This window comes from Dromiciops gliroides, chromosome 1 (genome assembly GCF_019393635.1).
Source record: "Dromiciops gliroides isolate mDroGli1 chromosome 1, mDroGli1.pri, whole genome shotgun sequence".
NCBI classification, from domain to species: domain Eukaryota; kingdom Metazoa; phylum Chordata; class Mammalia; order Microbiotheria; family Microbiotheriidae; genus Dromiciops; species Dromiciops gliroides.
Window position 1 is genome coordinate 433946097 of NC_057861.1, and position 26836 is coordinate 433972932.

At 37.8% G+C, this 26836-nt stretch overlaps 1 protein-coding gene across 2 annotated transcripts; it reads left to right on the forward strand.

Moving 5' to 3' along the window:
• Positions 1–575: 575 nt before the first annotated feature.
• GCNT4 (glucosaminyl (N-acetyl) transferase 4) lies at positions 576–26602 on the forward strand. 2 transcript variants are annotated; one of them, XM_043978533.1, is made up of 3 exons: positions 576–636; positions 16199–17369; positions 26522–26602. In XM_043978533.1, the coding sequence occupies exons 2-3, from the start codon at positions 16200–16202 to the stop codon at positions 26573–26575; spliced, it is 1224 nt and encodes a 407-aa protein (XP_043834468.1). In that variant the 5' UTR covers positions 576–636; position 16199; the 3' UTR covers positions 26576–26602. The 2 variants fall into 2 exon arrangements, with proteins under 2 accessions (XP_043834468.1, XP_043834467.1); XM_043978532.1 differs by lacking the exon at positions 26522–26602 and having other exon boundaries at positions 16199–21748.
• Positions 26603–26836: the final 234 nt, after the last annotated feature.

Consider the following 26836-nt stretch of genomic DNA (forward strand, 5'->3'; position numbering starts at 1 on the left):
ACCAATTTTCAGTGAGTCACATTTTGTCACTAGTTACTCATCTGTTTTTCTGTCATCAGTTACTCATTGATTTACTCACACTAGTGAGTAATTGATGACAGCACTTGGCTCAACATAACTTATCAGCCTCCTTTTAAAAAATCACTTCCACTTCCACTAGATGATTGACATTTCATAGGCATGTTGATAGAAATACAAGAAGAATGCAAAAAAGGGGGGAGAATCATAAACCTCCAACACTTCTCAAGATTCAGCGTTATGACTCCAAAAATGCTTTCATGGTGACAAGGGTAAAAAGTACTGGTGGCCCCACAGATAGAGTGCTGGGCCTAGAGTCTGGAAGACCTGAATTCCAATTCAGTCTCAGACTCTTACTGTGGGTATCACCCATGGCAAGTCACTTACTCTCTATTTGTCTCTGTTTTCTCATCTGTATAGGCAAGTCACTTAACCCTGTTTGCCTCAGCTTCCTCATCTATCAGATGAGCTGGAGAAGGAAATACAAACAACTCCATTATCTTTGCCAAGGAAACATGAAATGGGGTCACGGAGAGTTGGAAATGACTGAACCAAGATGGGAATGAGACTAGTACCTATCTCCCAGGGTGACTGTGAGGATCGAAGAAGATAACAAAGGTAAAGCACTTTGCAAACCTTAGATCACTTTGTAAGTGTGAGGGGTTTTTTAAGGGCAGTATCTTTGTAGTCTTTAAAAATCAGTTTTTTAGGGGCAGCTAGATGGCGCAGTGGAAAAAGCACCGGCCCTGGATTCAGGAGTACCTGAGTTCAAATCCGGCCTCAGACACTTGACACTTACTAGCTGTGTGACCCTGGACAAGTCACTTAACCCTCATTGCCCCACAAAATTTAAAAAAAAAATCAGTTTTTTAAAAAATAAAATGGAAGGAGATATGAAAACCTGTGTAAAATATTTTCCAGACCCAACAATGGCATAGATGTAACAGGATGAAAACACAACCTTCTACTCCTACAAAAGGATATTGTCTTGCCTTTTACTAAAGTTGTTGTTGTTGTTACTGAGATGTGCCCAAATCTTCATGACCCCATTTAGGATTTTCTTGGCAGAGATACTGGAGTGGTTTGCCATTTCCTTCTCCAGCTCATTTGACAGATGAGGAAACTGAGGCAAACAGGGTTAAGTGACTTGACTTGCCCAGGGTCACACAGCTAGTACGTGTTAAGTGTCTGAGGCTGTGTCTGAGGCTGGATTTGAACTCAGGTACTCCTGAATTTGAACTCAGGAAGAGTCTTCCTGATTCCAAGCCTGGTGCTCTATGCACTGTGCCACCTAGCTGCCCCAATTTGTCCATATTCAAAAAGACTTTTACTTTATTTGTTCCTTTTTTTTTGCAGGGCAGTGAGGGTTAAGTGACTTGTCCAGGGTCACACAGCTAGTAAGTGTCAAGTGTCTGAGGCTGGATCTGAACTCAGGTCCTCCTGAATCCAGGGCCAGTGCTTTATCCACTATGCCACCTAACTGCCCCCCAAAACTTTTACTTTAAAAAATGTTTTTAAAGCCTTTGCTGCTCCCTTCATAGTGTTTCCAGACCTCTTCTCCATTGACTGCTGCCTGCTTTGGACCCCCATCTCATAACATGTGTCCAACCTTCTTGATTTACTTACTTTGGTATTCTCTTCTACTTAATTCTAGCTTTGCCTCATTTGTCCTTTCTATTACACCTGTAAACAGCACCTCCTACGAAATATACATACATACATCCTTGGAGATCTATTAATTACCTCTCATTTTTGGTATAGATTGGCTTCATCCAGGGACAGAGACCTGAGAAATATTTTCTTTTCTTTCTAGCAAAGAAAACCTTAAAATGTTTATATAAATATGAGTCATTGCTGTTATGAACATGGAGGCTGTCCCATATAGTTAGGTAGTAACTTTAAAATATAAGGAAGTTAAAGTTAAACCTTTCATGAGAGTATTAAATAAACTTTAAGGAAATAAAAAATCAACTGTGTTCAGAGAATAAAACCTTTTCTACATTGAAAGAAAGGAATGAAGGAAGAAAAACAGACAGAAAGAATGAAAGAAAGAAAGAGGAAAAGAAAAGAACCCATCCATTTTTCTAGGTATCTCTTTTCTTGTAGAGTTTGTGTGTTATGATCAGTGGCAGTTTTGCCAGATCACTGAATTGGAGAAACAGGAAGTTGGTGAGGGGCCAAGGTTGGAAATAGATTAGGGTGAGCTAAATGCCTAGAATCCTCAATGGTCTGGAAGTCACTGGAAAGATTTCAACTGACTTACAGGCTTTAAATCCGGGAGTTCTTTTTCCCCTCTTCCCTTGTTTTTGCATCTTCCTTTCCTAGATACCCCGAGATTATTAAGTTGATATCCAGCTGCTTCTCTTCATTGCACAAGAACTATATTTGCCAACCAAATTACATAAAATTGTCTAGTGAGGTTCCCTTTCTTCTTGTAATGCTGTAAGTCAGTAGACACACTCAGCAATTTTTCACAATCTGGAGTAGGGTTCTAAATGTTTCTCAACAAAGTAAAGGAGCTTCCTTGACTGACTCTCTGGTCTGGTGGAAGTTGAATGCTCATTGATGAAACTTGCTTTGTCCTTGAGAAACTTTTTGAATCTTCATTTTATCCAAAATGCATCATGGTTGGGTTGATAAGATGAATGTGTTTGTGATATACTCTACTTATCACACACATTCCATTTTAAATTTGGACAATGGAGTTCTAGTACTTATTGCTCCCCTGATGCCACCACTTCTCTCCACCAAACACATACACGTATACTTTGTGGATCAGGACTTAAGAGCTTCTAACTGACTTAGTCTTTGGGGAGAAAGATATTTTTTCCACAAGCATGGCATGAACTTTGTAAACACGTTGATGAAGCTTAGTATTAGAAAAGACTTTTCTAGTGCTGCAATGATTAATTAAAAAAAAAACACATACACACAACAAAACTAGTAGAACTTAACTCTACAATGTATCATTCAGCCAGAGGTCACTGGCCTGCATGATACCTGGTGTTGATACTGGCCATTCCAAAGCTGGCTGTGTTTCCAGAGATAAATAAAAACAGAGCCCAAAGAGGCTCCTAGGAAGGATGACCACCTGAGTACTAATCTTTCAACCACCGACCTGAAAGTACTCACCTTTTTGCACTATGTGAACTTCTCAGCACTGAAAAGCCTGAATTTTTTTTCTTTGGCATGTGGGTAGTATGCATGTTAGATGTGTATGTGTATCTTTTTGAGTCCAGAGTCAATGATTTTAGGATTCCCAGGCAAGTCTCCTTACTTTCAATACCAGAAACCACATGTTCACTTTATTCTGTCTGTGAATTCATTTAGTGCTATAGCATTCTGTTCTGCCTACCCCACTGTTTTTATAGAATCCATTTCTCATAGTTTTATAGTTATGGCAGCCATGAATCCCAAAGTTTCTAGGGCAGATCTGGTTTCGAATATTCTGTCCCATTGTCCTCATAAACCATTGAAATGTTCTGGAAATTTCTGTATTTGGACAGTAAAATTATATCGAAAATGTACACAAATCCTAAGAGAGAATCACAGGCTGAAAAAACATAACTACTCATAGAAAGGGGCTTTCTAGTCCTTATTATGTAGATATATGGCTTTGTAAGTATGCCTCAGACTAGCTTTAGAGTGTAGGGAAGTGATAGTGACAATCAGGACATTACTAGTACCAAAGCCCAGGAAATCAGGTGCATGTGCTAGTATAAAATCCTCCAGGCAATTTGTGGTAGTAAGGTAAAGTTAATTTTGTAGGAGGTGGTTATAATGAATCATTTCCAGGGGGTTTATGGTTTGTAGTGTATTTGAAATTTTTTAATCATGGAAACTAAGTCTTTGTTAAAGGAATATCCTTTTAAAAGAAATGTGATAATCAGTCAGTAAGCATTTATTAGGTATCTACTTTGTTCCAGGCACTGAGAATGATAGACACTTAATATCATTCACCAAAAATAGTATCAAAATAAATGTTGGTCACTTGTTCAGTCACTTCAGTTATATTTCACTCCTCATGAACTCATTTTGGGGTTTTTCTTGGCAAGGATACTAGATTGGTTTGCCGTTTCCTTCTCTGTATCACTTTACAGATGAGAAACTGAGGCAAACAGGGTTAAATGACTTGCCCAGGGCCACATAGCTAGTAAGTATCTGCAGCCAGATTTGAACTCATGAAGATTAGTCTTTGCAACTCTAGAACTCTATCCACTGTGCCACATAACTGCCCAACATTGGTCATACTTAGAGGTTAAAAAATAGCTCCCAGTGTTTCATTAAAGACATGTCTTACAAAAAATAATTTTAGTTCAATTCAACAAGCATTTATGGGCAGAGCCAAGAGGGCAGATTAGGGGCAGCCACCCATTCCCCTCTAAACAACTGTAAACTAATACTTCAAATCAAATTTTGGAGAAGCAGAGCCAACAAGTCAGAGCGAGACATTTTACTGGCCTAAAAAAATTTAATGAGAAGCTGTGGAAAAATTGGAACACTAATGCATTGTTGGTGGAGTTGTGAACTGATCCAACCATTCCATAGTTTGGAACTATGCCCAAAGGGCTAAGGGACTGTGCATACCCTTTGACCCAGTAATACCACTACTAGGTCTATATCACAAAGAGAACATAAAAAAGGGAAAAGGACCCACATATACAAAAATATTTATAGCAGCTCTCTTTGTGGTGGCAAAGAATTGGAAATTGAGGGGAATGCCCATCAATTGGGGAATGACTGAACAAGTTGTGGTATATGAATGTAATGGAATACTATTGTGCTGTAAGAAATGATGAGCAGGCAGATTTCAGAAAAAAATGGAAAGACTTAAGTGGACTGATGCCGATTGAAGTGAGCAGAACCAGGAGAACATTATACACGGTAACAACAACACTGTGTGATGATCAAGTGTGAAAGACTTAACTATTCTCAGCAATACAATTATCCAAGACAATTCCAAAGGACTCATGATGGAAAATGTTCTCCACATCCACAAAAAAGAACTGTGGATTCTGAATGCAGATTGAACCATACTGTTTCTATATTTTTTGTGTGTTTTTTTTTTCTTTTTTGAGGTTTTTCCCTTTTGTTCTGAGTCTTCTTTCACAATATGACTAATGTGGAAATATGTTTGATGTGATTGTTTATATATAACCTATATCAGATTGCTTTCTGTCTCAGGGAGTGGGGAGGGAGAAAAAATTGGAACTAAAAATCTTACTATTTTTACATGTAACTGGAAAATAATAAAATACTTTTATGATTTAAAAAAAGAAAAGAAAAGCTAATAGGTTAGCAGGAAAAGTCTGTGATACTGGGGTAGAGGCCTGTTAGGAGCCCACATTTGTGGCCAGCAATATTGGCCAAAGCAACAGTAGCAGCCGCTTCACAGTTCTCAGCCCAGAGATGGTAAGGGGGTCTGACAGCTGCTCAGAAAGAGATTATAGGGGCAGCTAGGTGGCAGAGTAGATAAAGCACTGACCCTGGATTCAGAAGGATCTGAGTTCAAATGCGGCCTCAGATACTTGACACTTACTAGCTCTGTGACCCCTGGGCAAGTCACTTAACCTCAGTGGGAGAGAAAGAGAAAAGAAAATGGGATGGAAGGAAATACACAGTAATAACTGAATATGAATGGGATAAACTCACCAATAAAATGGAAGTGAATTGCAGAATGTATTAGAAACCAGAATGCAACAATATTTTGTTTACAAGAGACAAGTTAAAGGGCTGGAACAGAATCTAATATTCATCAGCTAAAGTAAAAAAACTGAAGTAGCAATCATGATCTCAGACAAAGCAAAAGCCAAAATAGACCTCATTAAAAGAGGTAATCAGGGAAACTTCATTATGCTAAAAGGTATGATAAACAATGAAGTATCAAAAAATTTTATATCAACTCTCTCTGATGAAGGCCTCATTTCTCAAATATACTGAATCAAATTTATAAAAAATAAGACCATTGCCTAATTGATAAATGATCAAGGATATAAATAGGAAGTTTTCAGCAGAAAAAAATCAAAGCTATCTAAACTCATATGAATAAATGCTCTAAAGCACTGTTGATTAGAGAAAGGCAAATTAAAACAACTCTGAAATGCCACCTTACACCTATCAGAAATGACACACTGGAGATCCTGAGGAAAAATGGATACACTAATGAACTGCTAATGGAATAGTGAACTGGTCCAACCATTCTGGAGAAATATTTGTAACTATGCCCAAAGGGCTATAAAATTGCATACCCTTTGACCCAGCAATACCACTACTAGGTCTGTATCCTAAAGAGATCAAAGGAAAAAAAAAAGAGGAGCTATAGGTACAAAAGTATTTATAACAGCTCTTTTTGTAGTGGCAAAGAATTGGAAATCATGGGGATGCTCATCAATTGGGGAGTTCCTGTATGAGTTGTGGCATATGATTGTGATGGAATACTACTGTGCTATAAGAAATGATGGGAGTGGGGAGTTTTCAGAAAAATCTGAAAGGATATATATGAACTGAGGCAAAGTGAAATGAGAACCAGGAGATCTTTATGTGTACAGTACACCAATGTTGTAATGATGAACTGTGGAAGACTCTGATGAGTATAATGATCCAAGATAATTCCAAAGGGCCCATGATTTAAAAAAAAAAAAAAGCTATCCACCTACAGAGAGAGAACTGATGATCTCTGAGTGCAAATTGAAGAATAATTTTCTCATTTCATTTTTCTTGCCTTTTTTTTTTTTGTGCAGGACAATGAGGGTTAAGTGACTTGCCCAGGGTCACACAGAGTTCAAATTCAGCCTTAAACACTTGATGCTTGCTAGCTGTGTGACCCTGGGCAAGTCACTTAACTCCAATTGCCTTACCAAAGAAATTAATTAATTAATTACTTTTTAAAAATGTGGCTGATGTGGAAATATGTTTTATATGATTTCACATGTAGAATTGATATATTACTTGCTCTCTCTTGCCTCTTCTCTAGAGCTCAAAACCCCTTCATATGATTCATCCCTCATTCTCTCCTCTTAGTTCGAGTCTCTGATGAAGAGGCAACCTTGAACACCAAGGTCAATCTCTCCATATGTACCTTTGATCCCATCCTCTACCACATTCTCTGGGTAGATTGCCCCCATAATTATTTCATCTGTCTTTCAAATCTTTAATCTCTCCCTTTATGCTGGCTCCTTCACTGCTATCTATCTACTATCATACTTCAGTCTCCCCATCTTTAAAATATCCTCACTTGACCCTCCTATCCCCTTAAGCTAACATCCTTTATGCTCTTCTTCAACAGCCAAATTCCTAGAAAAACTTTCTATTCTTGTTGCCTCCACCTCCTCTCCTCTTGCTCAATTGCCATTGTTCTCTCTAAAGTTCCCAGTGATCTGATCTTACAGCTTTTTTCCAATCCTTATCCTTTCTGACCTCTCTGCCATATTTGACACTATTGGCCACTCTCTCTTCCTGAATACTCTCATTTCTCTCTTACTTCTCCTACCCATCTTATTATTCCTAATTCTCTTTTTACCATGCATTGCTTGCATCTCTGTAATGCCAGTGCCTTACTCAAAGCAGATGCTTAAATGATCATTGATTTGGATTTCCATGATCTCTTCAAGCCCTTAGCATCAGATTTCCTTTCAATGGGTAAGCAATAATTACAGTTAGATAGTATAGGGAAAATACTACCATACAATTCCTTCCTTCATGTGTCAGCTTGATTCAGACCTTTTATGTTGAAGTATCTAAATAATTGTTTCGGTGTCCACTTTAGTTTGACAATAGGGAATAAAACTAATTGATACTTTCATTTTATTGATATTGTAACCAAGAATTATTAATATTTGAGGCAGGAAGAAACAATAGACTACTACCTGGTAGCTACTGGACTGTGTGGGCATTTTTGCTGGGGGAAGGGTGAAAAGTTGAGAATAGTATTTATATAGCTTTGCTATATGATAGTGATACACCTGTATGCTTCTGTCTTTGAAGGAAATGGGACCTAGAGGCAGAGAAGGGTTCTAAACAGGGAACAGAAACTTTAAAACTCCCTTTTCCTAGTAGCCATGAACATAACCAGCTCAATAACCACTAGACAATCTTCCTCTCTGGTCCACTCAGAGCAGAAGAATCATCTGGGTCATTCCTTTGGGATGGCAAATTACAAGCACTGAACTAGGACTCACTGTGTTTCCAACTAGACTGGGGAATTATCAGAAGGCAAAGAAAGTCTTCTTTGTATCCCTCAAAGTAACTAGTACTTTGGTTACTCAGAAATTCTAATTACTTGATTAAATGGAGCCAAAATTTTTATTTCCCCATTTTTTTTTTTGCGGGGCAATGGGGGTTAAGTGACTTGCCCAGGGTCACACAGCTAGTAAGTGTCAAGTGTCTGAGGCCGGATTTGAACTCAGGTCCTCCTGACTCCAGGGCCGGTGCTTTATCCACTGTTCCACGGAGCCGCCCCCCCCCATTTTCTTCTAAATCTATTTTTGGTAATCTCCCATAATGATAGTAATCATGCTTATATTTCTCTTGTAGAGCTCACAGAGCCTAGCCTAGGATTGGCTCATAGAAAAAAGTGCTTAATAAATACTTGTTGATTGATTCAACCTGAATATAATCCACATGAGTAGGGGAGATGTGAATTGTTATAAATCTGTAGAAGAATGCCTTCTGCATGTCTCTGGAACTTTATTTAGGGAAAAGAATACCAATTCCTGCCCCAACCCAAACTGTCCAATCTCAGGTACCATATTGCTACCATTTTGGGTTATGAACAAGTTCTCCCATGCACAGCCACACAAAAAAAATGTGGTGGTAAATGGCAAAGTAGAAAGATCACTAGGCATGGTGTTAGAAGACCAAGATTCTCATCTCAGTTCTATGTCAGCAATGTGACTTTGGGCAAGTTACTTAACCTTCAAAAATGGAATTCATTATCTTTTCCCCATACAACCTGCTATCTCCCATATTTCCCTATTTCTGTCAAAGACAGAACCATTCTTCAAGACTTCCACATGGATAATCTTGGCATTATCCCAGATTCCCTTATTGCCCCTCACCCCACATATCCAATCAGTTGCCAGATCTTGAATCTGATCCCTTCCCTCAAGTTACACAGCTACCACCTTAGTTCAGACTTTTATCACTTCTCACCTAAATTATTACAACTTCCTTGTCTCAAGTTTCTCACCATTCCAGTCCATCCTACACAATGCTGCCCTAGTACTTTTCCTAAAGCACAAATTTGATCATGTGATCTTCATCTGACTCCCAGTGTCTTCCTATTGCCTTTAGGATAGGATATAAACTCTTCTTTTTGTCTTTTAAAGCCCTTTACAATCTGGCCCCAACCCACCTTTCCAGTTTCATTAGACATTATTCTCTCTCCTGCTCTCTTCAGTCCATTCCACCCATCTTTCTAATCTCATTGGACATTACTCTACCTCCTGTTCTCTTCAATCCATCCAAAAATGCTTTCCTGATGCTTCTTACACACTATGTCTGCTGATTCCCATTCCCATGCCTTTGGGAAGACCATCCCTAATTCCTAGAATGCTCTCCCTCCTTACCTGACTCATGGAGTTAGCTCTCTTCCTTTAAGATGCAGTTCAGGTGCCATTCCTGACACTTGCCAGTTGCTAGTGCCCTCCCTCTAAAACGACTTTGTATTTAACTACTTTAAATATGGCATACATTTTTTTTTAGTTTTATTGATGAGTTTAGTTTTTACATTTTAAACATTTGCCTATTACTTCTACTTTGTGAACAGTCTCATAACAAAGCAAAACAGTTAAGCAAAATCAATAATATAGTGACCTCATCTGATTGTTCATGTAATATTTTACATCTGTACTACCCCCCCCACACACACACACCTCTCTATTTTAAAAAATAAACAGAGGGGCAGCTAGGTGGCGCAGTGGATAAAGTACTGGCCCTGGATTCAGGAGGACCTGAGTTCAAATCCAGCCTTAGAAACTTGACTCTAGCTGTGTGACCCTGGGCAAGTCACTTAACCCTCATTGCCCTGCCCCCCCAAATAAATAAAAATTTAAAAAATAAACAGAAACCTATTTTTTTTCTCTTTTGCACCTCATACACCATTGAAAAAAATAAAAGAAAAAGCAAATTTCTTGTAACAAATATGTATACTTAAGCATAACATTCCCCCAAGGGATATCTGTATGTGTATCATTCTGTACCACATATCCATTACCTCTTCATATTGGATAACATGTTCATAATTAGTCCTCTGGAATTATGAAGGTCATTGGATTGATCATAGTTCTTGCAGATTTCAAAGTTGTTTTTATGTGTTGTTGTAAGATTGTTTTCCTGGTTCTGCTCATTCTACTCTTCATTAGTTTATTTTGGTTTTTTTGTTAGTTTGTTTTTTGTTTTTTGCAGGGCAATGGAGGTTAAGTGACTTGCCCAGGGTCACACAGCTAGTATGTGTCAAGTGTCTGAGGCTGGATTTGAACTCAGGTACTCCTGAATCCAGGGCTGGTGCTTTATCCACTGCACCACCTAGCTGCCCCCTCTTCATTAGTTTATAAAAAAAATCTTCAGTTCTTCCTCTTCCCTTGAGCAATACTAGATAATCATTTAAAATGGTGAGGTACTGTCTTGATCCAGAGAACCCCACAAAATCATGCAAGTCAAGGGGTTCAAATCTCCAGGTCCACTTCAAGAATACCCATGAAACAGGGGCAGCTAGGTGGTGCAGTGGATAAAGCACTGGCCCTGGATTCAGGAGGACCTGAGTTCAAATTTGGCCTCAGACACTTGACACTTACTAGCTGTGTGACCCTGGGCAAGTCACTTAACCCCAATTGCCTCACCAAAAAAAAAAAAAAGAAGAAGAAGAAGAAGAAGAAGAAGAGCCATGAAACAGCCCAAGCTATCAAGGGCATGCATATCTGAAAAGCTACCAAGCATTTGAAATATGTCACATTGAAGAAACAATGTGTTCCCTTACGTCCATACAATGGTGGAGTTGGCATGTGTGCCCAGGCTAAGCAGTGGGGTTGAACATAGGGTCATTGGCCCAAAAAGAGTGCTGAGTTCTTGCTGCATGTGCTTAAAAATGAAGAAAGTAATGCTGAACTGAAGGGTTTGGATGTGGATTCTCTTGTCATTGAGCATATCCAGGTTAACAAGGCCCCCAAAATGCGACAGTGTACTTACAGGGCTCATGGTCGATTGAACCCATACGTGAGTTCCCTTCGCCATATTGAGATGATACTGTGACTGAAAAGGAATAAATTGTTCCTAAACCAGAAGAGGAGATCGCTCAAAAGAAACTGAAGAAACAAAAGCTTATGGCATGGGAGTAAATGTGATGTTAATATGCAAATAAAAGTGAAATTAAACTATTTGTTACAATAAAAAAAATCTTCAAAATTATTCATTGATGTTATGGTATAAGTTGTTCGTCTGCTTCTGCTTATTTCATACTGTCAGTTCTATGTCTTTTTTAAGTCATCTATTTCCTCATTTCTTATACCACAATATTCCACCCATTTATTTACAGCTTATTCAACTATTTCTCAGTTGTTGGAAATCCTCTTGCTTTCTAGTTTTTTACCCCCACAAAAAGAGCTGTTATGAATATTTTTGTACATATAGGACTTTTTCTTCTTTCTTTGATCTCTTTTGGGCATAGGCCTAGCAGTGGTGTAGATGGGCAAACGGAATGGACTATTTAGTAACTTTTTGCATATAATTCTACCATGCTTTCCAGAATGGTTGTACCCTTTCATTGGTGTACCAACAGTGGATCAATATGCCAGTTTTCCCACAGCCCTTCCAAAATTTGCTATTTTCCTTTTTTGTCATCTTTGCCATTTGATGGGAATGAGGCAAAACCCACAGAATTGCTTTAATTTGCATATAAATTGATATATATTTTTTATATTTCCTTATTGTCTTCTTCATTAGAATGTAAGCTCATTGAAACTAAGGATTGGGACATCTAGGTGGCACAGTGGATAAAGCACTGGTCCTGGATTCAGGAGGACCTGAGTTCAAATCTGGCCTCAGACACTTGACACTTACTAGCCATGTGACCCTGGGCAAGTCACTTAACCCCCATTGCCCCGCCAAAAAGAAAAAAAAAAGAAACTAAGGATTGCTTCATTCTTTATATATATACATATATATATGTATATTTATATATATAAATATATATATATTTATATATTTTTTTATCCTTTTATTCTCCCCAGTGCCTAGCACAATGCCTGGTACATAACATAATAAGCACTTAAGAAATACTTATTGATTGACAACTTCTCTGGCCCTGTTTCTTTATCTTGATAATATGATACTAGTTGCTATATCATGATTTAAGTACTTTCTATCCTTTATTTTGTTTGATCCTTATAATAACTCTGTGAAGCAGATAATGTAAATATTATTACTTCCAAGAGGCAGTATAATATAATGGAAAGAGCACTAGACGTGGAATTAGAAGAAATCTTGATTTGAATTTCACCTCTATCACTTAGCTTTATGACCTTGGGCAAGACACTTAACTTCTGATCCACAGGCTCTCCATATGTAAAATGGGGAGAGTAATAGCACCCATCTGACAAGCTAATAAGGATCAAATGAGCTAGTGTGTGAAAAGAGCTTTGCAAGCCTTAAAGCACTATCTATAGATGTCAGCTATTTTTCATCCCCATTTTATCTAATTAAGGATAGTGTAGCTAGTAGAGAGCCGCTGGCAGATAATTTAGTGTTATGCAGAATAGGTGCTCAGTAAATGTTTAAGTTTGTTAAGGAGTGAGAAGAGGAAAAAATGGAAAGTGTGATTCAGCTACATCAAAGTAATACTATTTAGTCATCTCTATAAACTTTTTGTATGTACCTAATTACCATGAAGCATGGTAATCGTTCATTTAAAAACATTAAAAACATTTAAAAAAAACATATAATAGCAGCTCTTTTTATGGTGGCTAAGAATTGGAAATCCAAGGAATGCCCATCAATTGGGAAAAGGCTAAACAAGCTGTGGTATATGATGGTGAAGGAATATTGCTGTGCTATAAGAAATGACAAGCAAGATGATTTCAGCAAGGCCTGGAAAGACTTGTATGAACTGATGTATAGTGAAGTGAGTAGAACCAGAAGAACATTGTACACAGTGACAACATTATTGTTCTATGAACAATTGTGAATGACTTAACTATCTTCAGCAATACCATGATACAAGACAATCCCAAAGGACTAATGATAAAGCATACTATTCACCTCCAAAAAAAAGAACTGATATTGAACACAGACTGAAGCACACTATTTTTCACTTTCTTTCATGTCTTTCTTTTATTCACGTTTTTGTATAAAAAAGGGCTGTGGCAATGTTTTACATGATTGTACATGTATAACTCATATATGATTGCTTATTGCCTTAGGGAAGGGGGAAGTAAGCAAGGATAGAATATGAAACTCAAAACTTTAAATAAAAATGTTTATTTTTTTAAAACCATATAAGTCTAATTTGATTATAAATAGTTAAATTGAAAGCTCATCCTGAGTAGTTTGCTGTTCATGTAGCCTAGTCGTCCGCTTAAGTCAGGTTTGTATTAATTGGTCCCTAAGATGTTCACCATCTCTGAAGCCTATAAAATAAATTATAGGACATAGTCATCATTCATAAAGCATTCAAGAGATGTAACTCAGAGTAAGGAGAAGGTCTAAGAGTGGACCTGTGAGGATTCTACTGTATGTGCTTCCTGAATTTATGGGGGATAATTTGGTTGGCTTCTCAGTAGTGCCTTGGTGCAAATCATAGTTTCTTTAGCTGAAATTTAAGTAGAGGTTAAGGAAAGAAACTTGAAAATTGCTTTTTAAATAATGAGTATTGAGGATTACTTACTATACATTAGTTGTCAGTTTTCATATTCATTGTTTCTAATGAAATGGCTTAAAAATAGTCACATCATCCATTTATGTTTTTGAGCTTCTTCCCTTAAGATAGTCAGTCCAAATGGGTTCATACCAAGAATGCAAGGATGATCTAATAGGAAAATGGCACAATTAATCATATAAATAACAAAAACCACATAATTATATCAGTAGGCACAGAAAAACTTTTGACAAAATGCAACACAATTTTTTTAAAAATGTAGTTATAGAAGGACTTCTTTAATATGATCAAAAGTATATATTGGGGGCAGCTAGATGGTGCAGTGGATAAAGCACTGGCCCTGAATTCAAGAGTACCTGAGTTCAAATCTAGCCTCAGACACTTGACACTCAGACTAGCTGTGTGACCCTGGGCAAGTCACTTAACCCTCATTGCCCCACAAACAAAAAAAAAGTATATATCAAAAGTCAAGAGTTAGCATTATTTATAATGGCAAAGAACTAGGAGTTTCCCCAACACAATCAGGTATAAAATAAGGCTACCCCCAGCCTCACTATTATTTGACATAGTTCTAATAGTGTTAGCTATAGCTATCTATAGAAATAAGACAGTAAAGCAAAATTAAATGTATAAAAATCAGCAAAAAATTGTCCAAAACAGTTAGTAAATTCATTCAGTAAACCATTAAATATTTGTTAAGTACCTACTAAGAACTATACTAGGTAATGGAGATTCAAGGACAAAAATTAAACTTCAAGGTTCTATCATTCTATAGGGGGAGACAACCTACATATAAAGAAATATTATTTCAGTCATGCGAGACTCTTTGTGACCTTATTTGGGATTTCCTTGGCAAAGATACTAGAATGGTGCGCCATTTTCTTTTCCAGCTCCTTTTACAGATGAGGAAACTGAGGCAAATAGAATTAAGTGTCTGAGGTCAGATTTGAACTCAGGAAAATGAGTCTTCTTGATTCCAGGCCTGGCACTCTATCCACTGTACCACTTAGATGCCCCCCCCAACATAGCTGAATAAATAAATAAAAGTTTGATGAGGGAAAGAGTGCTAATAACTAGGGGCAATCAGGAAAGGCCTCATGTTGAAGATGGTGTTAGAGCTGAATATTAAATGAAATTAAGGATTCTAAGAGGTATGGGGAAGAAAAGAGTACCTTCCAGGTAGGGGGAAAAATGATGCAAAGGTAGAGAGATGAAAGCTTGTACGTTGTGGGTGAGGAACAAGTCAAAAGGTCAGTATGACTGGACATAGGGTATGGGAAGGAGAAGAATATGTAACAAAGTTGGAAAAATAGGTTGGGGCCAGGTTGGTAAGGACTTTAAAAGTCAAGCAGGTGCATCTATATTTCACCTTAAAGGGAGATAGTCACTAGAGTTTATTGAGTAGGGCAGCTGTGTGGAAGTTGACTTGGAATAAGAAGATGCTTGAAGCAAGAAGACAAATTAGGAGGCTCTTTCAATAAACCAGATGATTACCTCTGAACATGGGTAGTGGTTGTGTGAGTAGAGAGAAGGGAATGGGTGTGAAAGATGTTATAGAGGTAGAAACAGTAAGAATTGGCAAGTGATTAAATCTATGGAGTGAATAGTTGAGGGTAATGACAAGGCTGTGTATGTGATTGACTGGAAGGACAGTGGTGCCCTCATTATAAGAAGGGATCTGGTAGAAAAGAAAGATATTTAGTTCTGTTGTTGGATCTACTGAGTTTAAGATCCCTACAGAATATTCTATTTGAAATGTCTGATAGGCAGAGTACAAAAGAGGGACTAATACCATATAGAGAGATCCATATTACAAGGGACATAGAGTTGACCTCTAGAAGTTTACCATCTCCACTGTCGTTTCTGTTTGATTACTAATTTTTTTTTTCCTTAAAAGATCCAGCATGGCATGTGGAAAGAGCATTGGACTTGAAGTCAAGAGAGACCTGGGTTCAAATCGAATTTTATACTTAATAGCGGGGTAACCATAGATAAGTCACAACCTATTCAAGCCTCAGTTGATTCACACTTATAAAATGGGGGTGATGATATTGGTAACACTGAACTCTCCACAAATGAATTGACATATGTAAATTGCTTCAAGGCCTTAAAGAGCTACCAAAATGTTAACTATGATTATTTTCACTGCTCAAATTCTGTTAACATGGGGGAAAGGCAAACAAATTTGCACAGCTTCTTTTCTGTCTCATTATTTTGATGGGGTTTTTTTTCTATCTAGGTTAAGACACTATAGCATTCATTTGTATCTAGTTTTCTTTACTATCATAACTGAACTCTTCTCTCTTTTTACAGAATGAAGGGATACATGTGTTCTTCTAAATACCCTCTGCGACAGAAGATTTTCATCCTCTTTTTGACACTATGGTTGTTCTCTTTATTGAAACTTTTAAATGTAAAAAGATCCTACTTCTCTGGAAAAGGCATTTACTTAGTCGAACGATCTTTAAGCACTTCATCTTATGTAAGAAATAGGTATACTTTTCTCAGAGGTGAATCCAGGTATAAAATTAACTGTTCCCATATTTATGAACAAGAGCCTATGGAGATTGGCAAGACATTGGAGATACGGAGGAAAGACATCATTGATTTAGATGATGAAGATGTCATAGAAATGACCAGGGATTGTAAGGTCTATCAGGCCATTAGAAGATACCACCTGAAGCCTGTTTCAATGGAAGAGCAAAGATTCCCAATAGCTTATTCTTTGGTAGTTCACAAAGATGCCATCATGGTTGAAAGGTTGATCCATGCAATATACAACCGTCACAATGTTTATTGTATCCATTATGATCAGAAATCACCTAATACTTTCAAACTAGCCATGGACAGTTTGGCCAGGTGCTTCTCCAACATTTTCATTGCTTCCAAATTAGAGACAGTGGAATATGCTCATATTTCCAGGCTCCAAGCTGATTTTAATTGCTTATCTGACCTGCTGAAATCCCACGTTCCGTGGAAGTATGTTATTAACCTGTGCGGACAAGATTTTCCTTTAAAATCAAACTTTGAATTAGTAACTGAGTTAAAGAAACTAAATGGGGCAAACATGCTGGAGTCAGTGAAGCCAAGTAACAGCAAAAAGGAAAGATTCACTTATCACCATGAACTCAAAAGTGTGCCTTATGACTATATGCTAATGCCTGTAAAGACAAATATTTCCAAGGAAGCTCCACCCCATAACATTGAAATTTTTGTGGGTAGTGCTTATTTTGTTTTAAGCCGAGCCTTTGTTAACTATACTTTCAAGAACCCCCTCGCTAAGGACTTTTTTGAATGGTCCAAAGATACATACTCCCCAGATGAGCATTTCTGGGCCACCATGATCCGAGTACCAGGAATACCTGGGGAGATTTCCAGATCAGCACAAGATGTCACAGACCTACAAAGCAAAACCCGACTGGTCAAATGGAATTACCTGGAAGACCATTTCTATCCTCCCTGTACTGGCTCTCATCTCCGTAGTGTATGTATCTATGGGGCAGCCGAATTAAGGTGGCTTATGAAATATGGACACTGGTTTGCCAATAAATTTGACTCCAAGGTAGACCCAGTTTTAATAAAATGTTTGGCTGAAAAGCTTGAAGAGCAACAAAGGGAGTGGGTTCGTTTATCTTCAGAAAAATTATTTATGTTTAAAAGTCCCACAACTGTGTCACTCTAGAGCCTCCATGATGGAAATATTGTAATGATTATTTTTAATGAAGGCCCTTGATATATGATGATATGTAATATCATTATAATTGTAAAAACAATGTTATTGTCCTCTGTTTTGAAAGATGTCCTCTAAGTGGGGATGAAAAGAGGATTATCATAAATTGGCATTTAGTAGTAATTTGCTTGTGTGTATCACACCATTTGCAATCCCATTGGATGGAATTTTTGTGACCTTCAAAATATTTAGGCATCAAAGGGCAAATTAGAATAATGAGACATAACAAGCTCTTAGGAAACTTCCCATCGAATTCATATATGGTATCTTTATAGTGACCCTGAGACCTTCATTGTAGTCTATGTAGTAATTAAATACTGCTGAAAGGCAGTTTGGCCAGAGCACACGGAAGGCAACAGTGCATTTCCGATGGTCTTTAAGCCCAGTAATCAGTGTTTTATTTCTCTCATTTCAGTTGCCTAATTTTTAAATCTTTTTTATTAAAAGAGTAGGAGGGGGGCAGCTAGGTGGTGCAGTGGATAGAGCACCGGCCCTGGAATCAGGAGTACCTGAGTTCAAATCCGGCCTCAGACACTTAACACTTACTAGCTGTGTGACCTTGAGCAAGTCACTTAACCCCAATTGCCTCACTAAAAAAAAAAAAAAAAGAGTAGGAGGGAGGACTGTCTACTACCTCAGGAGAGCTCAAAGAAAAGTCCAACTTCCTGCCATATCTAGTTTGCGAGTAATTTAGTGGAGCTTATCTTCTTCAATGTGCCTGAAGACACTGCTAAAGACACCTGGTGGCACATGTGTGCTGGTGAAACTTCCTAGGGAGGGCTGAGGATCCAAGGTGTTTCTGGGATTCTGTGCTCCACATTACTCAGTAATACTATTTGATGGCACAGGTTTTTTTTTGTTTTTGTTTTTTGTTCCTTTAAGACTTTCACTTTCGTCTAATTAAGTAAGGGTTAGTTAATAATTTAAAGCATTAAACTTGGGAATCCAGGGACAAGGTACAGTTTTGTTAGAATGGCTGCCTTTTGTGTATTTGATGTAGAATTTGTGGAACTGTCATGCTTAGAGTCACTGTGAATTTTCAGCAAAGGAAAGTGTAGGAAAAATAGCTCTTTAAAGCAAATAAACTAGATTATCATTTTTATGATGTCCTTGGCAAGTGTTCAGAATGTGGTCCAGTGGAGCAATGGATTTGGCATCATAGGACCTGGGTTCAAATCCTGATGCTGCCATTTACACAACCCTGTGTAATCTTTGGCAGATCACTTCATCATCTGGACCTCAGTTTCCCCTAATATAAAAGTGAGCAGGGGGAGGAGGAGGTGGATTGGACTAAATGACTTCCAAGGCTCACTCCAATTCTAAAGCTATGATTTCAAGGAGATGTTTTAAAACTGTAGAAACTCTGTTTACCCCATTTCTTAGTATGACTACAAAATGGAAAAAAAAAATGTTTTCCAAGCCAACAGAAAGTTCTTACATCATCCTTCAGTGACCTGTGATAAGATTAGTGTGGATATTTCCCCACCAGCACATTTTACAACCTCTCCCAGCAAGGATTTCATGAATTCTGTCTCTTGGTGGTCAATCCTCTGGTGAAAAAACTCTCCCAACTTTTCTAAGTTGTTCTAATGATCACAAGCACAAAGTCTGTCCTTCAGCTATAGTCAAAGCTAAATGAGGACCTTCAAGAATTTGTCTCCTGGGGGCAGCTAGGTGGCCCAGTGGATAAAGCACTGGCCCCAGATTCAGGAGGACCTGAGTTCAAATCCAACCTCAAACACTTGACACTTTTAGCTATGTGACCCTGGGCAAGTCACTTAACCCTCATTGCCCTGCAAAAATAAGTAAATTAAAAAATTGTCTCCTGCTTCCACTGGCCTTGGAGAGCCCAGAGTCCATGGACAACTGACTCATTCCATTTGGTAACATCAGAGTCAAACTAGAGTGGGGGGTTTGGAGTAATAGTGCTGAAAATTTCTGCTCCTTGGAGCTGGTTAATGGAGTTTTTAAGTAAGATGCAAATTATTTTTATGTAGCTGTGAGAGGGAAAGGAAGGCAATGTGGTAAGGTAAGAAGGTAAGATGATTGAGGAAAGGTTCGAGAGTCTTACCAACCTTCCCTTGCAAAGTTGCAGAATTTAAGTGAATGTTTTTGAGTATTTTTAGTTCAAAGGCTGCCTCAGTACCTACCTACAGAGGTAGTTCTCAATGCCAAAAAAAACCCCACAATACACACACACACATACACAACCCCCCCCCCCCGCAACCAAAAACCAAACCAAACCAAAACACACAAAAAAACCCACAACCAAAAACCAAAAAAAGAAAACCAACAAAAAAACAACAACCTTAATTGGATGATTGTAATGGAGATACTTGACTGTATTATGACATGTGTAGTTATTTCTGGGTTTTGTATCATAATCATATGTGAAATGCACTTTGATTTAGTTTATGGGACATGTTTCTTGCTGCTAAGATAACATCTCTCCTTTTTTCACTCCTTTCTTTTTTCTCCACATTCCCTTCCAAGTATTTCAACCCAATATAGCTCATCCAAAGCCTCTGATCCTAAAAATAAGTAACTTTATGAGATACTTCAGTGATTCTGCCAGAGGTTCCTTTTGTAATTAATTAGACTAACTTAAGAGGACAAAGGCCTGTCTCATTCCCAGATCCTATTAATGTCTATCGTGGCAATGAGAAATAGATAGCTCTTGAGATAGAAACCATGGGGAAGGTGGATAAGGTGCTAGTCTTGAAATCAGGACTACCTGGATCCAAATTCTGCCTCAGATCATCTGGAAGACCCTGGGCAAGACCCTTAACCTCTCTGGGCCTGTTCATCTGTAAAATGAGGGGGTAGAACCAAATGGCCTCTAAAGTCATGTTCAGTTCTAAATCTGCAATCCATAACCTAGAGCAGTTCCTCTCCTCTTCAGGTGAACCTGTGCATTGGGAAATTCCATTATTGATCGATTGCTTTATTGCCACATACAAATGGAACAAAGAGCCATTCATTCTAGCTCCAATTCCAATGATCGATCCTGTGGTTTATTAAATGCAAGGGACTGTGCTAGGCATAGGAGGAGATACAAAGATAAATAATGCCTGGTCCCTAGCCTTAAGGAATTTATGTAATCTTAGAAGGAAGATTTAAAAAAATGTCCTTTTCTCCAGTTTTTTTCTGCACAGGTTGTCAGATTAATCTTCCTAATTTACAACTCTGATCATATCACCCCACTGTATCAAACCTCCTATGGCTCCCCACTGCCTACCAAATAACATCCCAAAATGCAGTAGCTGCACTTTCTTTTCTTATCATTAATCTTTTTTATACATCAGATAATCAGGTTGATTATGTCATGTGTGGGAAGCTTTTACAGTGAGCTGAGTCCTGTACTCAAGACTAAGAAGTACTCACTCTAATTTTTCACTACCTTCTCTCTGGCCTTTTGCAGTTATTCGTCCTGTCATTCCAGGAGAGGGGAAAACCTGCAAATACCTTTCTTTGGCAGGTGCCCTACTCCCTTGTTCTTCAAATGCTTCTTTAAGACTTGCCTTCTGTTATAACATCTTTCAACACTGATCTCTGTCCTGACATTGTTCTTCCAAGGATTAGGAATGTGACTCTTAAATTATCCATGCATAGTATTTATTGGGTTTTAAAAAAGGTGAGAAAAGGAATTTTGTGATTGTAAATGACTTATGTATGAGTATTAGATAATGTTTATAATGAAAGATGCTACTGTCTAATTTATATCATGTAAATAATGGTTTCAAAAGCTTGATGATAAATGTCAATGTTTACTGTTTTCAATAATATGAATTGAAATAATTTCTATATATGTGAAATGGAAAGTGTCCTCCTGCCCTGCCAAATGTGACAAGAGATGTATATTAACACATTTCATTAAAAAAAAAACTTATCAGGAATTTTGAAATTATAAAGTACTCTATACATGTCAATGTATGCAGTATTATAATATACCTGTTCATAGAAAGTATAACCACAGAGTGACTGGAGTTTTGTTTTGCTTTAACATTTTGACTGACTTATTTCTAAATCCTCTCCTTGTAGGTTACCTTTTCAAAGAGCACATCTTTTCAATTAGATGCATTTTGAATACATTGTTAGTGAATTTTTGTATTACACCACTGGTGAGTGTTAATTTTCTGATATTTTAAAATAAAATGTGTTTGAAATTAATTGAAAATTGTATTGCATGGTGCTTTTAAAGGAAACCAATAGATACTGGAGGCCGTCTCCATGGAATCAATTTGTAGATATCTTCTAAATCCACATGCTTTTGTCTAAGGTTGGTCCCTAAAAATAGACAAATGTTGAAATAATTAGAAACTGAAGAGAGAACATAATAAACATGCTGGGCCTGTGTCCATATGAGTTCTTCATCATTTGAGTGGGCCCTAAGAGCTAAGAATAAAGTGACAGATTTGATATATGAAGGAAGGATATGAGAAATGACAGGTTTTCTGTAGCAATCCACCTGAGTCTATCCAACTTACATATACCCAAAAGCTTCATTGTATACCCCAGGCATGTGAATGTGCATGTATATTTGTATAAGTTTGATCAATACCTTTGTTTATATTACATTCATTTCTTTCTTTTTTGTGTGTGAGGCAATTGGGGTTAAGTGACTTGCCCAAGGTCACACAGCTAGTTAGTGTCAAGTGTCTGAGGCCAGATTTGAACTCAGGTCCTCTTGACTCCAGGGCCGGTGCTCTATCCACTGCGCCACCTAGCTGCCCCATATTACATTCATTTCTAAATATGTCCCCTTTCCCTCTCTTCCCCAACAAGCAATGCCTTGTAATTGATTGAAAAAGAAAGTTTGTGGGGAGGGGCAGGGAAGCAGTTCAACAAAACTTAAAAAAACATGCTGACCTTCCAGAGATATTTTGAATACAAAGCCATGTAAACAGCTGGATTCCCCAGATATCCTCCACTTAATCTTTTTTGTCCCATCAATTATGCAGTGAATGTGTAGCTCCAATCTAAGATTAGGGACTGAGGTATATATTCTGAGGGAATAAGTGATGGCTAGTTGTAAGGTCATAAAGTAGTGTGGAAGTAGAGGATCTGTTGGGCATGAGATGTCAACAAATCAGAGAGGTCTATGAAACCTGTCCAGATACTAAAAGAAAGTCTTGGCACAAAGCAGCCGAGAAGCATTATCTCTGTTATCAGTGGCCTAAAGCAATTTAAATACATTAGGCTAAGAGCAAACTGGTGGAAAGACAGCTTAGCCTCTGAAATTGAATCTTGTAGAATAGAGTAATTTCATGAAAAATAGAACAAGATTTGTGGATGACTTCTTTAGCATGAGTTAAAGGAAAAACTGGGTGAACAACTAGATGGCTGGCTAAACAGGACTTTAGGGAATAGTCCAGAGGAGGTAAATAGCCTTCCCTTTTTTAGGCATTACCTAGTATTCTTATTTTTTTTCCCAATTACATGTAGAAACAATTTTTAACATTTTTCTTAAATTTTGAGTTCCAAATTCTCTCTCCCTCCCTTCCCTCCTCATTGAGAAAGCAAGAAATTTGATATCATTGTACATGTGCAGTTGTGCAAAACATTTCTATATTAGTCATGTAAAAATAGAAAGACACCCCCCCCCAAAAAAGAAAGAAAAATAAGGAAATATTAAAGAAATAAAGAAAAATCAAAAACCAAAGTCTTAAAAAGTATGCTCTGATCTGCATTCAGACTCATATCAGTTCTTTCTCTGGAGGTGGCTAGGGTTTTTCATCATTAATCCTTCAAAATTGTCTTGGATCATTGTATTACTGAAAAGAACTAAGTCATTCACAATTGCTCGTCATACAAATATTGCTGTTATAATCTTCTGGTTCTGTCCATATCATTTTACATCAGTTCATGTAAGTCTTTTTTGTGGGGGGCAATGAGTTAAGTGACTTGCCCAGGATCACACAGCTAGTAAGTATCAAGTGTCTGAGGCCAGATTTGAACTCAGGTCCTCCTGCATCCCGGGCCAGTGCTTTATCCACTGTACCACCTAGCTGCCCCCAGTTCATGTAAGTCTTTACAGTTTTTTTCTGAAACTATCCTGCTTATCATTTCTTATAACACAATAATATTCTATCACAATCATTTACCACAACTTATTCAGCCATTCCCCAGTTGATGGATCTTAAACTTCCAATTCTTTGCACTACAGAAAGAGTTGCTATAAATATTTTTGTACATATAGGTCCTTTTCCTTTTTTAAAAGACCTCTTTAGGATACAGACCTATTGGTACTATTGCTGGGTCAAAGAGTATGTAAGTTTTATAGTCCTTTGAGTACAGTTCTTCCTTTACTCTTTTTTTTTTTTTTTTAGTGAGGCAATTGGGGTTAAGTGACTTGCCCAGGGTCACACAGCTAGTAAGTGTCAAGTGTCTGAGGCTGGATTTGAACTCAGGTACTCCTGACTCCAGGGATGGTGCTCTATCCACTGAACCATCTAGCTGCCCCTGGGCACAGTTCTAAATTGCTTTTCAGAATGGTTGGATCAGTTCACAACCCTACCAACAGTGCTTTATTGTCCCAATTTTCCCACATCCCTTCCATCATGTGTCATTTTCCTTTTCTGTCCTATTAACCAATCTGATAGGTGTGTGGTGATACATAAGAGTTTTTAAATTTGCATTTCTCTAATCAATAGTGATTTAGAGCATTTTCTCATGACTATAGACAACTTTGATTTCTTTATCTAAAAACTGCCTTTTCATATCCTTTGACCATTTAGCAATTGGGGAATGACTTGTATTCTGATAAATTTGACTGAGTTTATATATTTGAGAAATGAGGCCTTTATCAAAGACACTTGCTATAAAATGTTTTTCACAATTATGATTACTGTGTATTTCCCTCCATATTTTCCCGTTTATCCTTTTCACTCCTTTTATCCTGTCCCTTCTCAAAATTATTTTGCTTCTGATCACTCCCTCCCCCAATCTGCCCTCCCTTTTATCACCTCTTTCCATTGCCCCCTCTTCAACTTCTCTGTAGGGCAACATAGATTTTTATTTTCAATAGTGTGTATGCCATTCTGTCTTTGAACCAATTCCAATGAGATTCCAAGTGTTGTCTGCCCACCTGCCCAATTTTCTCCTCCACTATAAAAGCTCTTTCATATCTCTTTTTTGTCAGATAATTTAGCCCATTTTACTTTTCCTTTTCCCTTTCTCCCATTGCCTTCCTCTTTCTCACCCCTTAATTTTATTTTTTAAGATAATCATCACATCATAGTCAACTCAGTTGTGTCCTCTGTCTATGTATACTCCTAACTACCCTAATAATGATAAAAATTCTTAGGAATTACAAGTATCATCTCCCCTGTAAGAATATAAACTGTTTAATTTTATTAAATCCCTTATGATTTCTCTTTCCTGTTTACCTTTTTATGCTTCTCTTGAGTCATGTATTTGAAAGCCTGATTTTCTATTTAGCTCTGGTTTTTTCATCAGGGATGCTTGAAAGTCCTCTATTCCATTAAATATCCATTTTCCCCCTGAAAGATTATGCTTATTTTTGTTGGGTAGGTGATTCTTGGCTTAAATCCTAGATCCTCTGCCCTCTGAAATATCATATTCCAAGCTGCCTGATTTTTTTAACGTAGAAGCTACTGAATCTTGTGTAATCCTGACTGTGGCTCTTTGATATCAGAATTGTTTCTTTCTTGGAGCTTGCAATATTTTCTTTTTGACCTGGGAGCTCTGGAATTTGGCTATAATATTCCTGGAAGTTTTCATTTGGGGATCTCTTTCAGGAGGTGATTAGTGAATTCTTTCAATTTCTATTTTACTCTCCAGTTATAGACTATCAGCTAAGTTTTCCTTTGTAATTTCTTGAAATATGATGTCTAGGCTCTTCTTTTGAGCATGGCTTTTGGGTAGTACAATAATTCTTAAATTATCTATTGATCTATTTTATAAATCAGTTGTTTTTCCAAGGAGATATTTCACATTTTCTTCTATTTTTTCATTCTTATGGCTTTGTTTGATTGTATTCTTGACATCTCATGGAGTCATCAGCTTCCATTTGCACAATTCTAATTTTTAAGAAATTATTTTCTTCAATGAACTTTTTTTTGGGGGGGGTGGGGCAGAGCAATGAAGGTTAAGTGACTTGCCCAGGGTCACACAGCTAGTGAGTGTCAAGTGTCTAAGGCTGGATTTGAACTCAGGTTCTCCTGAATCCTGGGCCGGTGCTTTATCTACTGTGCTACCTAGCTGTGCCCCCTTCAATGAGCTTTTGCTCCTACTTTTCCATTTAGATAATTCTACTTTTTGAGTTATTTTCTTCAGTGAATTTTTTTATCTCTTTTTCTATTTGGCCATTTCTGGTTTTTAAGGAGTCCTTCTGTGGATTTTTTTTGCCTCTTTTACCATTTGGTCTATTCTTTAAGCTGTTATTTTCTTCAGTATTTTTTGTGTCTCTTTTGCCAAGCTGTTGACCTTTTTCCCCATTATTTTCTTGTTCACTCTCAGTTATTTTCCCAATTTGTCCTTTACCCCTCTTACATGATTTTTTGTTTTTTGTTTTTTTGTATTTTTTTAGTGAGGCAATTGGGGTTAAGTGACTTGCCCAGGGTCACACAGCTAGTAAGTATTAAGTGTCTGAGGCTGGATTTGAACTCAGGTCCTCTTGACTCCAGGGCCAGTGCTCTATCCACTGCGCCATCTAGCTACCCCTTACATGATTTTTTTAAATCCCTTTTGAGCTCTTCCAGGAATTCTTTTGTTTCTTACAACTCTGAGATTTCTGAGATCTATAAACATGCTATCCTGGACTACTCCCCTCTGTTGACTTTCTCTCTTTCTCTCTCTTTCTCTCTCTCTCTCTCTCTCTCTCTCTCTTTCTCTCTCTCTCTCTCTCTCTCTCTCTCTCTCTCTTTCTCCCTGCCCCTGAAAAGGGCCCTTTAAAAAGTTGTAGTTTCACAGAAGAATGTGCTGAAATCATCTTCTAACCAAGAACAGCTTGGAAGGTCAGAAGGAGGGAGCTGCTGTGCTGATACAGGAGTCCAGCCCAACCCCACAGTCACCCTGACACAGATCCAGTCCCAGGAAGGCCTCCCCAGAGAAGCAGACCCCCAGAGCCTCTAAATCAGCTGAAGCACCAGTGTTGTCTGGAACTAAGCTCACAGTCTGGTAAGTGGGCTGAGCCCTGGGCAGGGGGGAGACTACAGGGGTCTATGCTGGTGCTAAGGCAGAACTTGGATTTTACACCC